The 20,665-nt window shown below is 40.0% G+C and overlaps 1 protein-coding gene across 7 annotated transcripts; it reads right to left on the reverse strand.

Annotated features, from left to right (window-relative positions):
- Nucleotides 1–281: 281 nt before the first annotated feature.
- agbl2 (AGBL carboxypeptidase 2) lies at nucleotides 282–18,443 on the reverse strand. Of its 7 annotated transcripts, none has more exons than XM_047349015.1 (21): nucleotides 18,327–18,443; nucleotides 16,837–16,960; nucleotides 16,483–16,647; nucleotides 16,295–16,402; nucleotides 9,065–9,212; nucleotides 8,686–8,941; nucleotides 7,181–7,522; nucleotides 6,937–7,079; nucleotides 3,799–3,958; nucleotides 3,574–3,700; nucleotides 3,387–3,487; nucleotides 3,138–3,250; nucleotides 2,962–3,034; nucleotides 2,712–2,834; nucleotides 2,546–2,626; nucleotides 2,358–2,414; nucleotides 2,127–2,220; nucleotides 1,883–2,023; nucleotides 1,761–1,791; nucleotides 1,476–1,684; nucleotides 282–478 (listed from the first exon to the last, which is right to left on the reverse strand). In XM_047349015.1, the coding sequence occupies exons 1-21, from the start codon at nucleotides 18,333–18,335 to the stop codon at nucleotides 411–413; spliced, it is 2,673 nt and encodes an 890-aa protein (XP_047204971.1). In that variant the 5' UTR covers nucleotides 18,336–18,443; the 3' UTR covers nucleotides 282–410. The 7 variants fall into 7 exon arrangements, with proteins under 7 accessions (XP_047204971.1, XP_047204961.1, XP_047204979.1 ...); XM_047349005.1 differs by having other exon boundaries at nucleotides 1,883–2,014; nucleotides 7,181–7,582; XM_047349023.1 differs by having other exon boundaries at nucleotides 1,476–1,548; nucleotides 7,181–7,582.
- Nucleotides 18,444–20,665: the final 2,222 nt, after the last annotated feature.

Below are 20,665 nucleotides of genomic sequence, written 5' to 3' on the forward strand. Positions count from 1 at the left end.
ACCATAGTCAGTGTGTGAATGGGTGGATGACTGATTGTGTAAAGCGCTATGGTGTCTCTGGGGACTTGAAAAAGTGCTGTACAAGTGCAGGCCATTTACCATCATCCATCCACCCATCAAGGGTGACCACTGTAAACACATCTGCCATAAATTAATAGTGAACCTTTGTATCGATGATTTAAAAATAGGCTAAAAAGAACTGAGAACTCTGGGAATTTGAGTCTGAAGAAGTATGGGGTGAAGAGATGGAAAGGGTGTGTATAAACATAACATGTTCCAGATCAGCTGCAAATGAAGTATTTTATTGAGGTGATCTGAGACAGATTAGACAGAGTTCACAAGGAATAACGAAGAAACTTTCTTCCCTTTGACTCCAGGCTGAAATAAGCTTTTGAATAGCTCACTTTCTCTCAAGGAGGCATCATAGTTGTGTGAGCTTTTTGGTTTTGCCCATGAGTTCTAAACAATGTTACATCCGCTGAAAATTAGAACAAAGTGAAAGAGATTAGGTTAGATAAAAGTGATAGAATTACATTTAGTTTTATAACGTGAGAAAAAAAATCCAATAAAAGTAACAAAAATGAATTACTGAAATAAATACAGTGACGGACACATTTATTGGCAGCCTTGGTAAATATGTTTAAAAGAAAAATAAAGTAATTGCAGTAGCATAATTTCCCACGGAAAATTTAGAACAACCTTTAAATTAGGAACATTTATTCAGTGGGAAAAATACCATGTTTAGAAACAATTTTTTTTTAACCAAAATTAATGCATGTTCTTCTCTTCAGCTCCACCCACAGGTTTTCTAAAGGATTTAGGTCAGAGGACTGAGATGGCCATAGAACAAATTGGATTTTGTGTTCGGTTAAGCTATTTCTGTGTTGATTTGGCCATATGTTTGGATGAATAATTTTCAGAAGCTCCCAATGACGATCCATTCACTCCGTTTTGTGGAGTCTACCAGATTTGTGTTTAAAATCCCAGGAACCTCACAATGCCATGTGTTCTAACAAGGTTCCCATGGCTTTTAGGAGATCACAGATCCTCCACCATATTTAACAGTGGGTCATTCTGCTCACTGTTGGGAATAGTGGGAAAGTAAACATGGGTCCTCATCCAGTTTAGCAGTCAGTGGTTAAAAGAAAGGGATCATAGATTGCTAAATAAAAGTTCCTAAACACTTTGAATTCAAAACCTGTGAAGCATAAATAAAATAAAATGCCTGAGTTTCTATTGTTTTAAGGGAATTTAAAACTATTATTATGCCAGGTGGAATTTTCTTAAAAACAAATATTTTCTAACATGAGACGTTGCCCTCCTGAAGAAATCTACTTAAATTAAATATTGGTGTTTTTAAGATTTTTTCAAATCAACGTGAGCTTATGCTGCTGCAATAAAATACTTTTTCCTGCCTTTACTAGGGGTGCTAATAAATTTGGCTGGCACAGTAGTGAAAAGTCGTGCGGATGAACCTTCAGATGAAGCCTTTTGGTCCATACTCCTCTGTGTGGTTTTGGTTACATCTGTGACCGATGTGGAGAAACCCTTGGTCGAAAAATGATTTGAGAACAACAGTAAATTTCTGTTTCTGAAACATTGGCGACTTCTGGATCTTGAAGTGGGTGAAGTTGGAGCAATGGCTGGAAACATGCTGACAAACGCAGATGAAGGAAACCTGGCACTAAGGGGAGACACAAACCCCGAAAAAAATGAACATCTCCTGTTAATTAAAGACATAACTCCTCTCTATAGCTTACCTGGATGGAGCCATAAAGAAAGATGACAAGCCTAAAAGAGCACAGAAACATTTTACTACCAAATAAATACAACTGAAAGGAAGACAGAACTCTATTATAGAGATGTTAACATGCACACAAACCACTGCAGCCTTGATAGGAAGACAAAGATGGCGGATAGCAGTAATGCTTGCACTGCACGAGATTTGGAAGATGTGGAGGAGGAGCTCTCAGAGTAAGAAGGTGAGAACTGCACTTCACCTGTCTTCTTTCTTCTTCATAACCTGCGAAGCAGGTCAGATAAATAAATCCTTACCACAGAGAACCTTTTCAGAACTGTTCTAAAAGAATATAGTTTCATCTAGAGTCTTCAAGAAGTGATAGTACCTGATGGAAGTGACATGGAGGCGCATGTGCTTGGATATGGATGCTTTAACTTGTGGTGCATGCATGAGGTGCACAGGGTTTCTTGACTGTCCTCCTAAAACACAATGTATCCTTTCAAATAATTCAAAATTACAAAGTCAAGTGTGTGCAGTACAATCAAAAAGGATGAAAGGTAATTGCGTGTGAGAATTTGATGGATTTGCAGCCTTGCCACAGAGTTGCCTGGCTGACCTCTCCAGCATGAGTGGTTGGAGTTGAGATTCCAGATTTTCCCATCAGGCCATTCAGCTACAAGCAAAAAAAATGTAGCTCCGGGTTTTCATAATTTCACACATTCATATTTAATTTCCCTTTGAGATTAATAAAGTATTTTTGAATTGAATTGAATTGAATAACTGGTACGCTACAATCGTATATACCTGCCATTTTCTCCTTCGTTCTCCAACAAGTATCTCTCGGTTTCTCTCTCCATTGATGCTTTTGTGAGAAAGACTGGAGTCCTGCAAAAACAGCTTACTCGTCACCCTTGATTGAAGTTATAAATACATGAATCTGTTAAAAGACTACACAGCCACAGAATCTTACAATAGTATTGGTGCTGCTCTCCAGAACCTTTGCCTCTGTGTTGCTCCTCACTCGCTCTAGTTGGAATCTGTTTCTTTCCCTACGACTTCTTAATTTTTTCTTTTTCTTCTTGAAAGATGTTTTCTGAGAGTTAATTTGTGAGAAATAGATCAAATGTAATTTAAAACAAACTTTAATGTCTGTATGCTAGTGCTCCAAGCTCTAAAGATAATTAGAGCTCAGTTCAAGTAAACTGAATTTGTCAGCATACCTCTGGACCTTTTTGTTGGTGCAGTAAATGAACAGGATGTCCGTCTGAATCCGAACTATTGGAGCCACTTGTGCTGTTAAAACAATGAGAAAACAAGCTGAATGAGAGCACAATTTATATTCATCAGCCCCTTTTTTTAACTGTGGCTTGCCTGTGATGTACCAGAATATGTTTACCTGGTTTCCAGGTCTGACAAAGAGAAGTTACCGTCGGTGACCAAATTCTTGCTCATTTTCCTCTTGATCTCCTTTCTCAACAATGCTGACACCTCTGTTAAACAGTATTGTACCTAAAATAAGAACCAACATCACATTCACCTGTGAATTAGTATATCTTGCTTCATAAAGGTGTAATTTTCTTGAAGAAGGATTGAGCCTCAATAGTCTATGTTTCTACATAAATCTGTAGTCTGCTTCATCTCTTGCCTTTGTTTGATCAGGGTCACAGAAGTCCAACAGGGTGTCACAGAAGTAAAATCCCATCGATTTCAGGTCTCCAGTAGTGAAATGGGTCCCTCCTCTGTCATCTAAAGGGACAAAAGACACTGCAGAACCCTGTGCAATATATGCACATGTATATGTGCATGAACACATATAGAAAACTAATTTTCACCTAGAGTGGAGCCTCCAAAGGTGGCCTCCATGGTGTAGCTGTTTTTGACACCCAGTCTCCACATGACGATCCGTCCTGTTCCCTCCTTGCTCTTCTGCACCCGAAACTTACAGCTCTTAAAGGAGAACTAAGAAGTAGAATATTTTAGATGTCAATACTGAAAATATATTATAAATATGAAGAAATGTATGCAGAGTTCAAACTTTATTTCCAAAGAGAGTTTACCTTATTGCTTGCATTCTTGCTCATCATTAGTGGAAAGACCCTCTCTTGAAGCTTGATGGAGGCATCACCTCGGCTGTTACATCCATACATGAACACATTGTTTTTGCGGCTGTGGCCGTGGAAATCACAGTAAACAACTACTTCTGTTTCAGCCATAAGTCTACAGAGAGAGCAGTGAAACAGAAACAGTTTGGAGATAAATGCGTTACAGAAATGCCATGAAATTCATGCTGGGTTGAAGACCTGCTTGCAGGTTCTGTTACAAATACAAAAACACTTGGCTCAGTTTAATGAGGTTTTACATGATATATAAGTACAGCTAAAACAATGTTTTGTCACTCACTTCACAAAGTGAAACCCGTATATTATATCGATTCATTACACGTACTGTATTTTAAGCCCTTATATCTTGTAATTTTGATGATTATGGCTTACAGATAATGAAAACTCAAAATGCAGTTTTTCAAAAAATTACAAATATTACATAAAAAAAGGATATTTTAAACAGAAATGTCAAGCTTCTGAAAAGTATGTTAATTTCTGTGCACCCAATACTTTATTGGGCCTTTTTTTTGCATGAATTACTGTATCAGTGTGGTATGGCATGGAGGTGATCAGCCTGTGGTTCTGCTGGGGTGTCGTGGAAGTCCAGGTTGCTTTGATATCACCCTTCGGGTCATCTGCATTGTTGCAGATGATCTGAAGGTAGATAGAATCGACCCCATCGATCAGGTCAGGCCAGTTTGCTGGCCAATTTCTACCAATACAGTTTTTAACTTTTACGAAATATTAGATTTTTCCGAGACACTGAATTTTGGGTTTCATTATCTGCTGTCATCAAAATAATTAGAATAAAGGCTTAAAATATTTCACTTTATGTGCAATAAATAAATATATATATATATATATATATATATATATATGTTTTTCACTACCTGAAAGGACTGATAGAAAATATTGAACTTTTTCACGATATTCTTACATTCTGAGCTGTATTTGTAAATACGGGGCGACTGCTTCGCCCCGTATTTACAAATACTGCTCACCCAGCCGCGGCACGAGCCCAGCCCTACTTCGCACCCAGCCTGACCTAGCCCTTAGAGTCAATCTTTATCCCGGAGTTACAGATCTGACTTGCCGACTTCCCTTAACCCCCTTGATCCATGCAAATGAAAAAGGTTTTATGAGCAACACTGAGCAACATTTTTCAACATTTGATTCACTGTGGTTCTCTTTGAGCTGCTGAAAAAGAGGACAGCAGGTGTAGGACAGAAAGAACAGTATTTTACAATATGTTCTACTATGTAACTAGTAATTTACTTTGACGCCTGCAGAATCACATAGATTAGTTGTACACAGAGGTTTACTTTCAAACAGACTCTTCAGAGCCTCTATAGAAAGCAACTTACTGGGACACAGGAGTAAGTAAATAAAACCAGGGGTGTAAAAAGTGCGGCCCGAGGGCCATTTGCAGCCCCTGGACAGATTTTGTGCGGCCCCCAACTCCAATTCAGGAAGGATACAAATTTGGCCTGCCAGCACAGGTGAACGATTCAGATGAAGACTTTGACCAGATTCTGGGGGAGGTTGGAGACATAGAGTCAGAGAGGACCATGTTCTCCATGTCTATTGTCGATGCTGCCGCCTGTAGCTGTGGCCGTAAGGTCTCTTGTACCTGTCGCGGCAGCAATCCCTGGACCTGGTGGTGGACACCGGCAGTAAGGGATGCTGTCAAGCTAAAGAAGGAGTCATATTGGCTGTGGTTGGCTTGTGGGACTCTCGAGGCGGCTGACGGGTACCGTGAGGCCAAGGGTGCCGCGGTCCGGACTGTGGCAGAGGCAAAAACTCGAGAGGAGGAGTTGGGTGAGGCCATGGAGAAGAACTACTGGTTGGCCTCGATGCGATTCTGGCAAACTGTCCGTTGCCTCAGGAGGGTGAAGCAGTGCTTTGTTAACACTGTTTACAGTGAGAGTGGGGAGCTTCTGACCTCGACTGAGGACATTATCGGGCGGTGGAAGGAGTACTTTGAGGATCTCCTCAATCCTGCCGTCACACATCACCTGGTGGAAGCAGAGGCTGGGGACTCGAGGTTGGACTCTTTCATCAACCAACCAGGCTGAAGTCACCGAGGTGGTTAAACAGCTCCGCGTTGGCAGGGCTTCAGGGGTGGATGAGATCCGCCCTGAGTACCTCAAGTCTCTGGATGTTGTAGGGCTGTCATGGTTGACACGCCTCTTCAACATTGCGTGGTGGTCGGGGACAGTGCCTCTGGACTGGCAGATCAGGGTGCTGGTCCCCCTTCATAAGAAGGGTGACCGGAGGGTGTGTTCCAACTCTAGGAGGATCACACTCCTCACCCTCCCTGGTAAGGGCTATGCCAGGGTATTGGAGAGGAGAGCCTGGCCAATAGTTGAACCTCGGCTTCAGTAGGAGCAGTGGGGGTTTTGTCCTGGCCGTGGAACACAGGACCAGCTCCACACCCTCTGCAGGGTACTCGAGGGTCCATGGGAGTTTGTCTAACCGGTCCACATGTGTTTTGTGGACCTGGCGGCTGAAATGAGCTTCCTCCGTAGGGTTGCCGGGCACTCCCTTAGAGATAGAGCGAGGAGCTCGGTCATCGGGGAGCGGCTCGGAGTAGAGCTACTGCTCCTCCACATCAAGAGGAGTCAGTTGGGGTGGCTTGGGCATCTATGCCGGATGCCTCCTGGATGCCTCCCTCGGAGATGTTCCAGGCACTTCCCACCGGGAGGAGGCCCAGGGGACGGCCCAGGACACGCTGGAGGGAGTATGTGTCTCAGCTGGCCTGGAAACGTGTTGGGCTCCCCCCGGAGGAGCTGGAGGAGGTGTCTGGGGAGAGGGAAGTCTGGCTGTCTCTACCGAGTCTGCTGCCCCCGCAACCCGACCCGGATGAAGCGGAAGAGGACGAGTATGAGAACTATATATATGTTATATATTCTATAAATTACATTGCTTTATTTTAACAGTTATTCAAAAGTTCATGTTCATCAAAACCTCCGTCATTCTGGTCACAGAATTTAAGATTTACCTTTTATGAAAAATATATTTATTTTCTTAAATCAAATCTCAATTTTATCTACCATTACACAACATAGTCCAAGCCTACATGTGAATATTTACCTTTCAACCATATTCCTGGTGTGCCAAACACAAGGAAAGGAATCCTTAAGCAACGTTTTATAGTTTCTGTTGAGGTCCCTGCCTGTCAGTGAGCACCGGTAGTTTCCCACCACAACACCATCCGGGTTCAACATTGGCACAACCTGCATTAATACAGTGGGAGAAAAAAAAAAAACATTCAACATTTTTAGGACAAACGTCAGTGCAATTTAGTGTCTTAGACTGGACAAAGCAATCTGCACACCTTGAAAATAAAGTTATCCCTGAGAACCTTAGCATCATCTGAGTCTCCAAGCAGAAAGTCCAAAAATCCCTCCATCATCCAGGATCCGTTGGTTTCCCCTGGATGGACTCGCGCTGTCACCACCACAGCCTTCCTGTTTCTCACATCCCCCTGGTTGGTCCCTCTAGATGTTATAGTAATAACATAGACGGCGTTCCCTGCGAGGCTTTGGCAAAGGATCCACACTTTACAGTATGAGGCTACGGCTGGATTGGAAGATATCTGCTTCAGGTAGCGCTGCAGCCGGGAATACGTGTAGGGGTAGCAGTGGGCCAAGTAGCATGTGTCTGAGTCATAGGGGAACTGGAGAGTCCAGGTGAGTGAGTACAAGCTAATGGCACCATCATTTTTCTCTGCTATGTTCTGCACAGAAACAAGATCATATATTGTATTGCCTGCTCTGCAAACAGCAAAAATTGTTTGTTTTATACCCATAAAGCTTTGTTTATTTGCACTGCCTGCCGTACCTTTTTAATCTGTTTCTTAAGTAAATGTTGCTCATGAAACATTCACTTTTAAAGAAATTCAGGTTAGAGCTATTATAAATGTTTTTCAACCATATTTTACAAATACATTTCTGAAAATGTGGTATGCATTTGTATCCAGCACCCTTTACTCTGATACTCCTAAATAAAATCGAATACAACCCACTGCCTTCAGAAGTCCCCTAATTAGTAGAGTAAGTCCACCAGTGTGTAATTCAATTACAATACAGATACAGCTTTTGTCAGAGGTTTGTTGGAGAACATCTGTAAGCAAACATCACGAAGACCAAGGAGCACAGCAGACAGGTCAGAGATAAGGTTGTGGAGAGGTTTAAACCAGGGTTAGGTTATAAAACAATATCTCAAGCTTTGGACACCTCACTGAGGTCTGTTCAGTCCATCTCTACATTGTCTATAGACCAATCCCTTTTTTCTGTTGTCACTGGGCAAGAAGCAGGAAACTCCTGGACAGGTGGCACTACATAGACACACAGGACAAACAACACACTCTTAAGGGCAATTTAGAGTAACCAATAAAGTCTGTACTATGAGAGGAGCGGGAGTACCCAGAGTGAACCCATGCATGCCTAATGGAAACATGCAAACCCCATGCAGAAAGACCGGGATTCAAACCCAGGACTAACTTGCTGCAAGGCAGCAGGACTAACAATGACACCACCATGCAGCACACTGTTCTATCCATCATCTGAAAATAAAAAGAGTATGGCCCAACTACAAAGACAGGGTCGTCCACCTAAACTAGGGATCAGCAACCTTTAGTCCATTAAGCCATTTTTGCTCCCGCTTTTCTATATACAAATGTGTAAAAATTCACAATTTTTATTTTTGGGTTTTAATACAAATAAAATCTTCAAACTTTAAAATGAGAGAAAATGAATAATTTTACACAGCATCCTAACAGGACAGTAATACTTGCTTAAAAATGAGTAACAAACTAACAAAAGCGGATCCAGATGCTACCTGACTGCATTTCCGATAGTATCTGATATCGGACCCTGCGCGCTGCCATCCAACTCTATTCTCCTTAGCCGCTCTCTCAGAGTACAGGAGCGGCCTCATGCCCTGGGAATACAGGCTGCTCCTCTTCATCAGGTTGGTGATGGTGAAGCGGTACGTCACTCCAGCCTTCATGTTCCTGACCCGGAAGTAAAACCACTGTGTGTGCTTCTCGGTGTACATGTCTGTACGCAGCGTGAGCTCATAGTCGTAGTCGCCCCTGAACAAGCAAGAAAAACATGAATGCAAAGTTGAACTGTAGTCATAGTAATGAAAAGTATCAGGAGGTAAGAATATCATCGCTGGAAACAGACAAATGACCCATGAGACTGAAGACACTCACACTTGGACAGCCTTCTGAAGGTTGCCACTTTCAAACCGCGATTCAAACTCAAGGGTAACATCTGAGGGCTTGACAAGGGTCGTGGTACTCCTGGTGGAGTCCCTGCTTCCTCCAACACAAGAGCAGGTGAAATATAGATGCTTTGGGGCTTAAATAAGGGAGAAACATATGAAAAGAAGAAACACAGACTTAAAAATTTAAATTTTCTGTTCAATAAACTGATGATGAGATGATGTAAGGCCCCCTTGAAAAAGTACTCCTATCTCTCATTTCTACATTTTTTCACATTACAACCAAAACTAAAATGTATTTAATAGGCAATGAATTTATAAAAGAAATTAAACCCATGTATAATTGTTTTCCCATAGTTTTGCATGGTTGGTCTATCATAAACACTCATTAATGTACATTAACATTTGCTGTTGTAATGTGAAAAACTGTGAAACAAAATTCAAAGGGTACAAATACTTTTGCAAGACCATGAAGTGTGTAAAAATACAAAGATGTGTTTTCTTGGTTGAAAGGCAGAACTCATTTTTCATATTTTAAAGTTGGCATTTTCAATCTCCTTTGTCAAAAGAAATTGTTACTAACCGGGATCCAGCTATCCAGCTAGCTGTCCATAACCTTCAGAATCAGATGTTTAGTTAGTTGGATTTAGTTGCAACATGATCAGTTATTAAAATCTTGGATTTCCTTTGGTTTATCTTGTTATTATGTTTTGGTTTGAGGGCATTAAAGGTTTGATAAAAATTGGCTAAGGACTGATTTTGGCCATTGGGTCTTATGGAGCCTTTACAGTTGAAGCTAGATGTTTACATACATTGTTTAAAAACACAAACATTATTTTTTATGTTGTTCCTTTTTTAGGTAAATTGGGATTACCACCATTCTTTGACAAATACCTAAATAATAGATGAGGGAATTCATAAAATGGCCATAAAATACAGCCACCGGTATGCCTCCATTTAAAAACTCAGATGTGAATTAGCCTATCAGACATTTATAAAGCCATGATATCATCATCTGGGGTTTGGCAGATTATTTAAAGCCATAATTATCTTGGTGTATCTAAATGTCTGAATTTGATAGGTGCTACAATATGACAATTCTCTTTAAAAAATGTTTCTTGTTAGGGTTAATTAATGATTATATATGTTTTAACTTTAATAGAAGTGAAGCTTGCTGTTCAGAGTGATTATATCTTATATGTACAAGAGCTGCAAGATAGAGACAGGATGTTCTAGAACATTCTGTCAGTGCAGCTGTTTCTAATCAATATGAGTGTGCATCTCTCCCTGTTTTGTGCTTGGAACATTTTGTAACCAGGGCCTCTTCTCTTATGAATAAAAGGCAGAGAGAGCAGGGGCTGTCTCAGAGTGTGTTTGGAGGATTGTAATTGAGCAGCCTCTGAGACACTCTCACCTGCAGGTTAAAATGAACTAACTTCTCTGTGTCTTTCTTTGTGCAGAATTGTGAAAGTGTTTGGTGTTTAAACCTAACATAAATGGTCCTTCGAGCCGGAGACCAAGACGCTTGACGATCCCAGTGGGTGAGTGAGATTCCAGACAAATCTGTGGCCACAGTACTAATACCCTTTCCGGGACTGGTCCCTCCCTGACAGGCTGGGGTCTGACGGCTGACGGTACTCCCGAGGACACAGAGAACCAGTGAGTAGGTCTTTCATTTAAAAGGAATGAGTGATGAAATGCAAATGACCTAAAATAGTACAGTATAGAGAAACCCTGACAATTCTAGACACTATCAGGTGAACTAAAATAGACAGTTAAATTCCGCAGGAGGGTAGACTCCCTTAGTTGAAATAGACTAATTAAACTCTACACAGGACGGCGGAGTCCTCTGTTGAACTAAAATAGACAGTTAAATTCCGCAGGAGGGTAGACTCCCTTAGTTGAAATAGACTAATTAAACTCTACACAGGACGGCGGAGTCCTCTGTTATGTTTTTGTGAAAGTAATTACAGTAAGAGTAAAACGCGTAAAAAAAGTGTGACTGAAAAACGTGTGGAAGAGTGAATGGAATCGTAATGACCATTAGGTCCTTACTTTTCATATAAACTGAAAACAGATAGTAAATGGTGAGCCTTTGTGGATGCTTGTAGGCAAGAAAATCCCACCTGAACAGGGTTGAAGTGGATTTTACCACAACTGACTTCTTGATCACCATCCTGTTTTCAAATACATAAATCCAGTATTTAGAATACACCAGGTATTAAAAAACATACTGGATCTAAATCTAGTTCAAAATGGGAAAGGGGCAAAGTAAAGAGAAACAAAGTAAACTAATTGACTTAGAAGGGGAGGTAAAGTTTATGGAGAACTATGTAAAAGGAGCAGGTATGATCTGTCATAGATGGAATAAAAAATAAAAAACATGGGTTTTTGGGCAAATTAGATACAAAGGATGTCTTAAAATTACAAGGGGATCTAAAATTAGCAATAATGAAAACTAAAAAGAGAAAAATAACAAAGAACAATGGGGGAAGAACAGAGAAAAAGCTCTGATTTAACAGAAATATGTACACGATGGCATAAAAATACGGATTTTCAGGTAACTTAATTATCACTGAAATCCTAAAACTACACAGGGATCTTAAACTGGAGATTATGCATTTAAAAGATTCAAGAGACAATAAAAAACCTTGCCAGGTTATAATTTCAAAGGGGACTTTTCAGTCCCTGAGTGCTCACAGTTGATAAACAGATTAAAACAAAAAGATGAATTAAAAAAAAAAAACAACAATAAGAGCAGCTTTTAACTGACATAGCCATAATACTGAGGCCTTAAGAAAAGCACAGGAAAAAACTTTCAGCTTAACTGAAAACAAATAAAGGGGGGGGCGGACTGCCACCCATCCCAGTTTAGAATACCAAGGTAGCCCCAAATTATAAAGACTAAGAGGTGGTTTTAGAGGACGTGGTAAAAGAAGTTAAAAGAGGAGGTGACAATGTGGACAACATGGAAACTGTCCAACTGGACAACCCAGTGAACAATGACTAGAGTTGTTAAAGAAGTAATCTGAGAGTAAAAGATTTTGTAGGCAAGCATTAGTGAGAAACAGGTGCTTTAAAATCATTCTATGGTGTTATACTACCAACAATATCATGATAAAATGCAAAAGATTCATTTTACAGGGAAATAATTCCATATTTGGCTCAGATTGTGTGCATTCTTGATTTTTCCTCTTTGAGAGAAGTTAAATTTCAGCTCTGTGAAACGACCTTGACAAAGAGATGCAGCTGCCTGAAAACAAAGATAAAACTTCTGCAAACAGCAGAAGCCTGTCTCTGCTGAAAGGTCTGATGTTCTGATTATCTTTGCCAAATTTATATCTTAATAAGGTTTCCAGAATCTTTTCCGAAAAATCATATAAAGATAGCAAAGGTTCTACCTGTATTAAAAATACTGATAACTATAGGAAAGTTCATAGATCTATCTTCAATTTTTCCTAATTCTTTTACAAACAGGTTATTTAAACTTTCATGTGGCCAAATGTCTGTGTTTGACTTTCTGTTTTTGTGAAATAAATGTCTGTTTCATGTTATGTAAAAATTAGAGTCCTCAACATTACCATAATAATATTAGGTCAGTTCTCTATGGTAAAACAAAAAGATTTTAACAGATGTTTAGACTTTTTCCAGTCAGGTTCAAAATGATTGAATTAGACTCAAACTTAACATAAGATTAAATTAACCTTAACAGAATTACTGGACTGGACTGAAATAGAGAAAACTTGAGTTAATTGAAACAAACTTTAGTTACTTGAACTAAATAACAAAGCTGACTGAAACTGTATGTTGTATCTATAAAACTGGGTAAAACAAACTAAGATTATAAGATATAATATGCCCTTCATTTTTTGTGTTCATCAGTGAGTGAGTTTTTATTTTTTATTTTTAATAAGAACTAAACCAAACATTATCTGAAGAAATAGCAAAAAGCCGAAAAGACTTAAAAGATACCCCTCTGACAGATGGAGAAACATTATTTGTAGACGGGTCTTCCAAAAAAGATGAGAAAGGTAAAACAAAAACCGGATATGCTGTAGTAACTCTTGATAAAGTACTGAAAGCAGAAGCACTCCCTTCACACTACTCAGCGCAAGCTGCTGAGTTAGTATGAAATACAAAAATGGCTAAAAAAGGGAGCTCAACTTAAAGAAGGGATATACACCTGACCAGAAAATAAACCTATCCTACCAAAAAACCTATACAAATGGGCAGCAATATCGAGTCATGGAGTTTCTCATGTCTCGAGAGGAGGAATGGTAGGATTAGTGAACAAAATATACACAACATATGGATTTAACTCTTATTCAAAAAATTTTTGTAGAACATGTTTGATCTGTGCTAAACACAATGCACAAGGGAACTTCAGACCAAAAAGGGGACTAAAATAAGTTTCTTAATAGCAGTGTTTATATTCTAACCATCATAATTTGTGTTGTGGTTATAGCATTGTGGTATCTGTTGTAGCATTGTAGCTCTTCATCTGACCTTCAGAGAAAGTCCGGCTACAAAGGGAGCTGCAATCATAGTTTGCAGCTGTCTCAAACCGGTGAAGATTGTCCACAGCTCTGTTACAGGTTTTTAGGAAGGGCGCCAATCTACAGAAAGATGTTCACGCCAACACACAAAAAGATATTGATAATAGGGGGCGTCATCTCGATCATAATTGTAGGTGCCCTGCTAATATGGGAAAGAAATCATAGAACACTGCATAAAAGATCCCGGTCATCTGACCTTGACGAATCTGACGACAATAACAGGTGTGGAACAAAAAGAGCTTACCAATTCGGATTAATGGTGTGTGTGCAGTCAAACACCACCACGAATCTTGTCATTCCACTTACCAGTCTTAGCCGTAAAACAGAAAAAGGCCAAGATTATAAAAACTACAAATGGTACTTGACTAATGATCAAAAACAAACACAATGGGCCACAATAGTAGCTGATGCAAATAATGAATGGACCCCAACGTGGGGCACTACTGCATATGCAAAGCACCAGAAAAAACTATTCAAACTTAACGCAACAAGCACAGCTATATATCTAACTGTGAATCTTACAAAAACCTCCCTAAAACCCCCTGGGAGCAACTTACAGGGAGATTGTTGGCTTTTCCTACTAAGGGCCTATTCATCAGGGACGGATCCCAGTTTCCAACTGTTTATTTGTGAACATAAGAATACAACGACTCTCTCTCAAAAAACAGTAGAGAAAGGAGTTAGAATTGATCCTGAGAACCTGACCACAGACGACTGGTTTAAAATAACTACAGGAATATCTAAAATAGATAACAACTGGCTCTTAATGGCAGAACAGGCTGCCCAGGCAGTAAAAACAGATTGTGTAGTATGTATGGGAGCCAGACCACTGTTACAGGTGGTCCCCTCAACGTTGACAGAAAAATGCTTAGTAGAAGTAATGAACAGCACAAGACTCTCAACAAACTGTACTATGTGGGATAAGATTTATCCTTTGACTACCGCCGAAAAACAAAAACCGATGTTTTCAAATAAGGTTGCTCCAGGAAATTTTTCCTGTATAAACCGAACAGGTGTGGGATCAAACATAAGCAGACTCAATAAAGATCAATGTCACTCCATCATAGCAGTAGGTGTCAGCTTTAAACCTAAAGCACGCAGCGACATCTGGTGGTGGTGTGGAGACGATAAACTGTATGACAGGTTGCCATACAACACAACTGGATTGTGTGCATCAGTGTCATTAATATTTCCCGTGTCTGTTATTCCACTCTCAGTAGCAGAGTTGTTGGGTACAGTAGCCAGCATATTTCCACACACCTGGAAAAATAGAGAAAAAAGATCAGGATGGAGTAAAGACGACCCTACTTATATAGATAGCATAGGAATACCAAGAGGAGTTCCTGATGAATATAAGTTAGCAGATCAAGTAGCAGCAGGTTTTGAATCCACCATATGCTGGTGGTGCACAATAAATAAAAATGTTGACAGAATAAATTACATCCATTACAATGTGCAACGACTAGGAAATAAAACTGAAGAAGGATTCTCAGCCATCCATGAACAATTGTCAGCTACCTCTTTAATGGCTTTCCAAAATAGAATTGCTGTCGATATGCTCTTAGCTGAAAAAGGTGGAGTATGTTCAATATTTGGGCATCAATGTTGTACATTTATTCCAAATAACACCGCAGCTGATGGGAGCCTCACCAAGGCCCTGGAGGGCCTTAGGTCACTTAACAGCAAAATGAAAGATCATTCTGGAGTTGACACCACAATGTGGGATGGGTTTGGAGAAATGTTTGGTAAATATAAACAATTAGTGTTGTCTATCCTTATGTCAATAGCAGTCTTTGCAGCTATTCTCACATTGTGTGGATGTTGCTGTATTCCGTGTATAAGAGCTTTGTGCACTCGCATAATAACCTCTGCTATTCAGCCAGTCAAAACAGAAATGTCAGAGATGTATGCCCTCCTGAGACCTGAGGAGACAGAAGGAGCCAGTGATGATGATGATGATGACCAGGAAAAAGAAGAGACTTCTCTGCATTTCCCTGATCTGTATCTTGACCCTGACGACAATTAGTTGTATACAGTAAACTTAAAGACCTCCTGCTACTTTTTTAATGACATGTACAGATAAAACACACCATGATGTCTTAACTGAAAATCTGAGAAGAAAAGGTTAATGATTGATGTATCAAGTGTTTAAAACATTTATAAAGAGGAGGAAAATGTTAGGGTTAATTAATGATTATATATGTTTTAACTTTAATAGAAGTGAAGCTTGCTGTTCAGAGTGATTATATCTTATATGTACAAGAGCTGCAAGATAGAGACAGGATGTTCTAGAACATTCTGTCAGTGCAGCTGTTTCTAATCAATATGAGTGTGCATCTCTCCCTGTTTTGTGCTTGGAACATTTTGTAACCAGGGCCTCTTCTCTTATGAATAAAAGGCAGAGAGAGCAGGGGCTGTCTCAGAGTGTTGGTGGAGGATTGTAACTGAGCAGCCTCTGAAACACTCTCACCTGCAGGTTAAAACGAACTAACTTCTCTGTGTCTTTCTTTGTGCAGAATTGTGAAAGTGTTTGGTGTTTAAACCTAACATTTCTTATTAATATGGCATGAAATTTGTTATGTGTCATTTAATACAGTATGTGTAAATATCTGTTATGTGCTCTAAGGTGTCATGATAAGTGTCCCAACAAAACCCATAGTTACCAAAGTCAGTGCAGTACACCATCTTCCCTCGCTCATCTCCAGAGGGAATGGGGGTCAGCTCATGTTCTGAGGGCTTATAAAAGGGCTCTGGATCTGGGGGTTCCCACTCTAATAAACACAAACTCCATGAGTTCCTATAGGTTCCCAGCTGACCAAGTGGTAAACTGTTAAATAGAGTGAAAAGTTACCTATGTGCTGGATGATGTCGCTGATGACTTCACACTCTATTGGCCATCGGGGGCGAGAGAAGTTAACCAGATCCGGCGGTGGCCTTAGGATCAAAAGTGGTCGACCACTTTGGAAGTTCAACAGCAGCTGCCTGGTCCCAAGACTCTCACTCAGGTTCATCCATACTGCAGGAACATGAATCACAGCTAATAAGCTGCTCTTTTACACTCTTCTTCAAAATGCTGTGATATGACCAGTAACAGGCATTTCAATACATTCTTCTAGCTTCATCCAGTTACTATATTAATTCTATTTTTACATGTCATTAAATTCAAGTTACAGATGTTATGTAAAGATGCAGATTACTTGCTTACACTGCCTCCTCCTTGCTAATTTATCCTCATCTTCCTCTGAGTTGGAGGCGCCAGCATCCAGTGCCTTGTAGGCATTCCACAAACTCCTGATTGATGGGACAGCAGGACCTGATGGTCTCACTGCCTGGAAACAGAATTAAAATTCAATGAAATACACTGATGTTAACAAGATTTTTCTAGAAGAATTCACTTTAACCAACATGTGCAACATTTGCTGCTGTTACTTTGAAGACAATTGCCTTTATTTCATTATCCCTTAACTACAAAGATTGTTTTTCTGCCTTTGAGTGGAGGCAACAAAACAGATAAAGGTTTTTAGGCCTATCAAGTGGTTTACAACCTACATAAAGATATATTTTTGCCTTGTTGTTGTAATTTTCTTACTAATGAACATCAGTCCTACTTGTTAAGTAGCCTGCTTAAGGATTTCCATTTCAATATCCTATGTACAAGATAATTTGAGTGATTGTGAAATTTTTACATGGGAGAAATAAGTTGAATCATGCTGTGATGTACATTTACCTGCACACGTGTAAATAATTGTTCAGGTAAAAATTACTGTAGTTGAAAGAGGGTGCTTGCAGACCCTAAAGGTCTGCATCGCCCCAAAAAGATAAAGACATCAGTTTAAACATGAAATATTACAAAGTCCCTTTCAGAAGGTAAACAAGCATAGAATGTGATAAAAGATGCTGAATGTTCTCCGTCAGCTGGGTCTAAAATTCACAGCCACTTTGAATTTTAGTTCAAAAATGAAATATACTAAGTATAATATGTTACTGCATTAGAACAAAACAATGGATGAATGCTGAACAAAACAAGCAAACTTTAAACTGCACCATACCCTCAACACACCATTTTCACAGTGAAACATGGGGGTGGGAGCATTATGCTTTGGGGATTATTTTCTTCATTAGGGAAGGGGAAGCTGGTTAGTGCTGATGGGACAATGGGACGAAGCTGAATATGGAATAATTCAAATTTTAAAATCCTGGAGGAAACCCTGTTAGAGGCAGCAAAAGATATGAGTGGATGTTCATCTTTCATCAGGACAATGACCCTAAGCATATAGCCAAAGCTACACTGGAAGGGTTGACATTAAAGCATACCAATGTGTTTGGGTTAGGTCAGACCTAAATTCAATTAAGAGTCAGTGACCAGACTTGTAAAATTAGTGTTCATGGACACTCACCATCCAGTTTGAATGAGTATAAACTGCTTTGCAAAGAATCAACATAACTTTCATGCCACACTTTTGAGATTCTTCAAATCCAATCTTTCATAACTGAAATCGATCAAACTTACAAGTTTCCATGTTTCAGCGAAAATTTAACTTATTACAAACCTAACCCAACCTAAATCACTTTCAGTCGTGATTTCCCACTGATTGTTCTGCTAACATTATGTTATAGCAGCTGATTAGACCAACAATGCTACACGTCGGAGATGGATATGTGAAAACTGGTTTGAAGTGTCTGGTAGCAACTTACCTCGGTCATTTTTGGACATCTATTCCTTTAAGCGCTCCGTGGGACTGAAACACCTAACAAATGATCCCCGAGTTAGAACGTTGCTAGGCAACAGAGTACCACAACACCGTGATTGCCATGGAGACCTACGGTAACAACTTAGCAATGTGACCAAGCATGTGCCGATAGTACACTACAAACCAAGAGTTTGACACCAAGATCAAATTTGGCCAAAAATGAAGATTAATCAGCAGGCCTTGCAATAAAATAAACAGAATTCTATCAAGTTTTTGGGGTTTTCTTAACGTTTGACTTTGCTTTTTCTTCAGTGTCCTCCTTTGGCTAACGAACTTCTGTCGCTTTAGGATTTTATCAACCCGATAAACCTAAGCCCCTTTTAACATTTATTAAGCACTGGACTAGTAAGATCAGCATATAGCTAAAGGTAAAATGAGGAAAACAATGAAGATCAGTAATTATGTTGTGATATTCAAAAAATACTTTATTAATCCAAAAAGAAAATTAAATGTTTTGTAGCTCATATTATGTAGGTTTCTTCAAAGAGCTGTTATACAGGTCCTTCTCAAAATATTAGCATATTGTGATAAAGTTCATTATTTTCCATAATGTCATGAGGAAAATTTAACATTAATATATTTTAGATTCATTGCACACTAACTGAAATATTTCAGGTCTTTTTTTGTCTTAATACGGATGATTTTGGCATACAGCTCATGAAAACCCAAAATTCCTATCTCACAAAATTAGCATATCATTAAAAGGGTCTCTAAACGAGCTATGAACCTAATCATCTGAATCAACGAGTTAACTCTAAACACCTGCAAAAGATTCCTGAGGCCTTTAAAACTCCCAGCCTGGTTCATCACTCAAAACCCCAATCATGGGTAAGACTGCCGACCTGACTGCTGTCCAGAAGGCCACTATTGACACCCTCAAGCAAGAGGGTAAGACACAGAAAGACATTTCTGAACAAATAGGCTGTTCCCAGAGTGCTGTATCAAGGCACCTCAGTGGGAAGTCTGTGGGAAGGAAAAAGTGTGTCAGAAAACGCTGCACAACGAGGAAGATTGTGGAGAAGGGCTGATTCCAGACCTTGGGGGACCTGCGGAAGCAGTGGACTGAGTCTGGAGTAGAAACATCCAGAGCCACCGTGCACAGACGTGTGCAGAAAATGGGCTACAAGTGCCGCATTCCCCAGGTCAAGCCACTTTTGAACCAGAAACAGCGGCAGAAACGCCTGACCTGGGCTACAAAGAAGCAGCACTGGACTGTTGCTCAGTGGTCCAAAGTACTTTTTTCGGATGAAAGCAAATTCTGCATGTCATTCAGAAATCAAGGTGCCAGAGTCTGGAGGAAGACTGGGGAGAAGGAAATGCCAAAATGCCAGAAGTCCAGGGTCAAGTACCCACAGTCAGTGATGGTCTGGGGTGCCGTGTCAGCTGCTGGTGTTGGTCCACTATGTTTTATCAAGGGCAGGGTCAATGCAGCTAGCTATCAGGAGATTTTGGAGCACTTCATGCTTCCATCTGCTGAAAAGCTTTATGGAGATGAAGATTTCATTTTTCAGCACGACCTGGCACCTGCTCACAGTGCCAAAACCACTGGTAAATGGTTTACTGACCATGGTATCACTGTGCTCAATTGGCCTGCCAACTCTCCTGACCTGAACCCCATAGAGAATCTGTGGGATATTGTGAAGAGAACGTTGAGAGACTCAAGACCCAACACTCTGGATGAGCTAAAGGCCGCTATCGAAGCATCCTGGGCCTCCATAAGACCTCAGCAGTGCCACAGGCTGATTGCCTCCATGCCATGCCGCATTGAAGCAGTCACTTCTGCAAAAGGATTCCCGACCAAGTATTGAGTGCATAACTGTACATGATTATTTGAAGGTTGACGTTTTTTGTATTAAAAACACTTTTCTTTTATTGGTCGGATGAAATATGCTAATTTTGTGAGATAGGAATTTTGGGTTTTCATGAGCTGTATGCCAAAATCATCCGTATTAAGACAATAAAAGACCTGAAATATTTCAGTTAGTGTGCAATGAATCTAAAATATATGAATGTTAAATTTTCATCATAACATTATGGAAAATAATGAACTTTATCACAATATGCTAATATTTTGAGAAGGACCTGTAGATGCTGATGGCTGTGGGCAGGAAGGATCTCCTGTAGAGGTCAGTCTTACAGCAGATCTGAAGAAGCCTCTGACTGAAGACACTCTGTTGTTGTAGGACAGTCTCATGAAGAGGATGCTCAGGGTTCTCCATAATGTTCTTCATTTTATGAAGTATCTTTCTTTGCAGAACGATCTCCAGAGGAGTCCCCAGAACA

Source organism: Girardinichthys multiradiatus, chromosome 2 (assembly GCF_021462225.1).
Source record: "Girardinichthys multiradiatus isolate DD_20200921_A chromosome 2, DD_fGirMul_XY1, whole genome shotgun sequence".
Lineage (NCBI taxonomy): Eukaryota > Metazoa > Chordata > Actinopteri > Cyprinodontiformes > Goodeidae > Girardinichthys > Girardinichthys multiradiatus.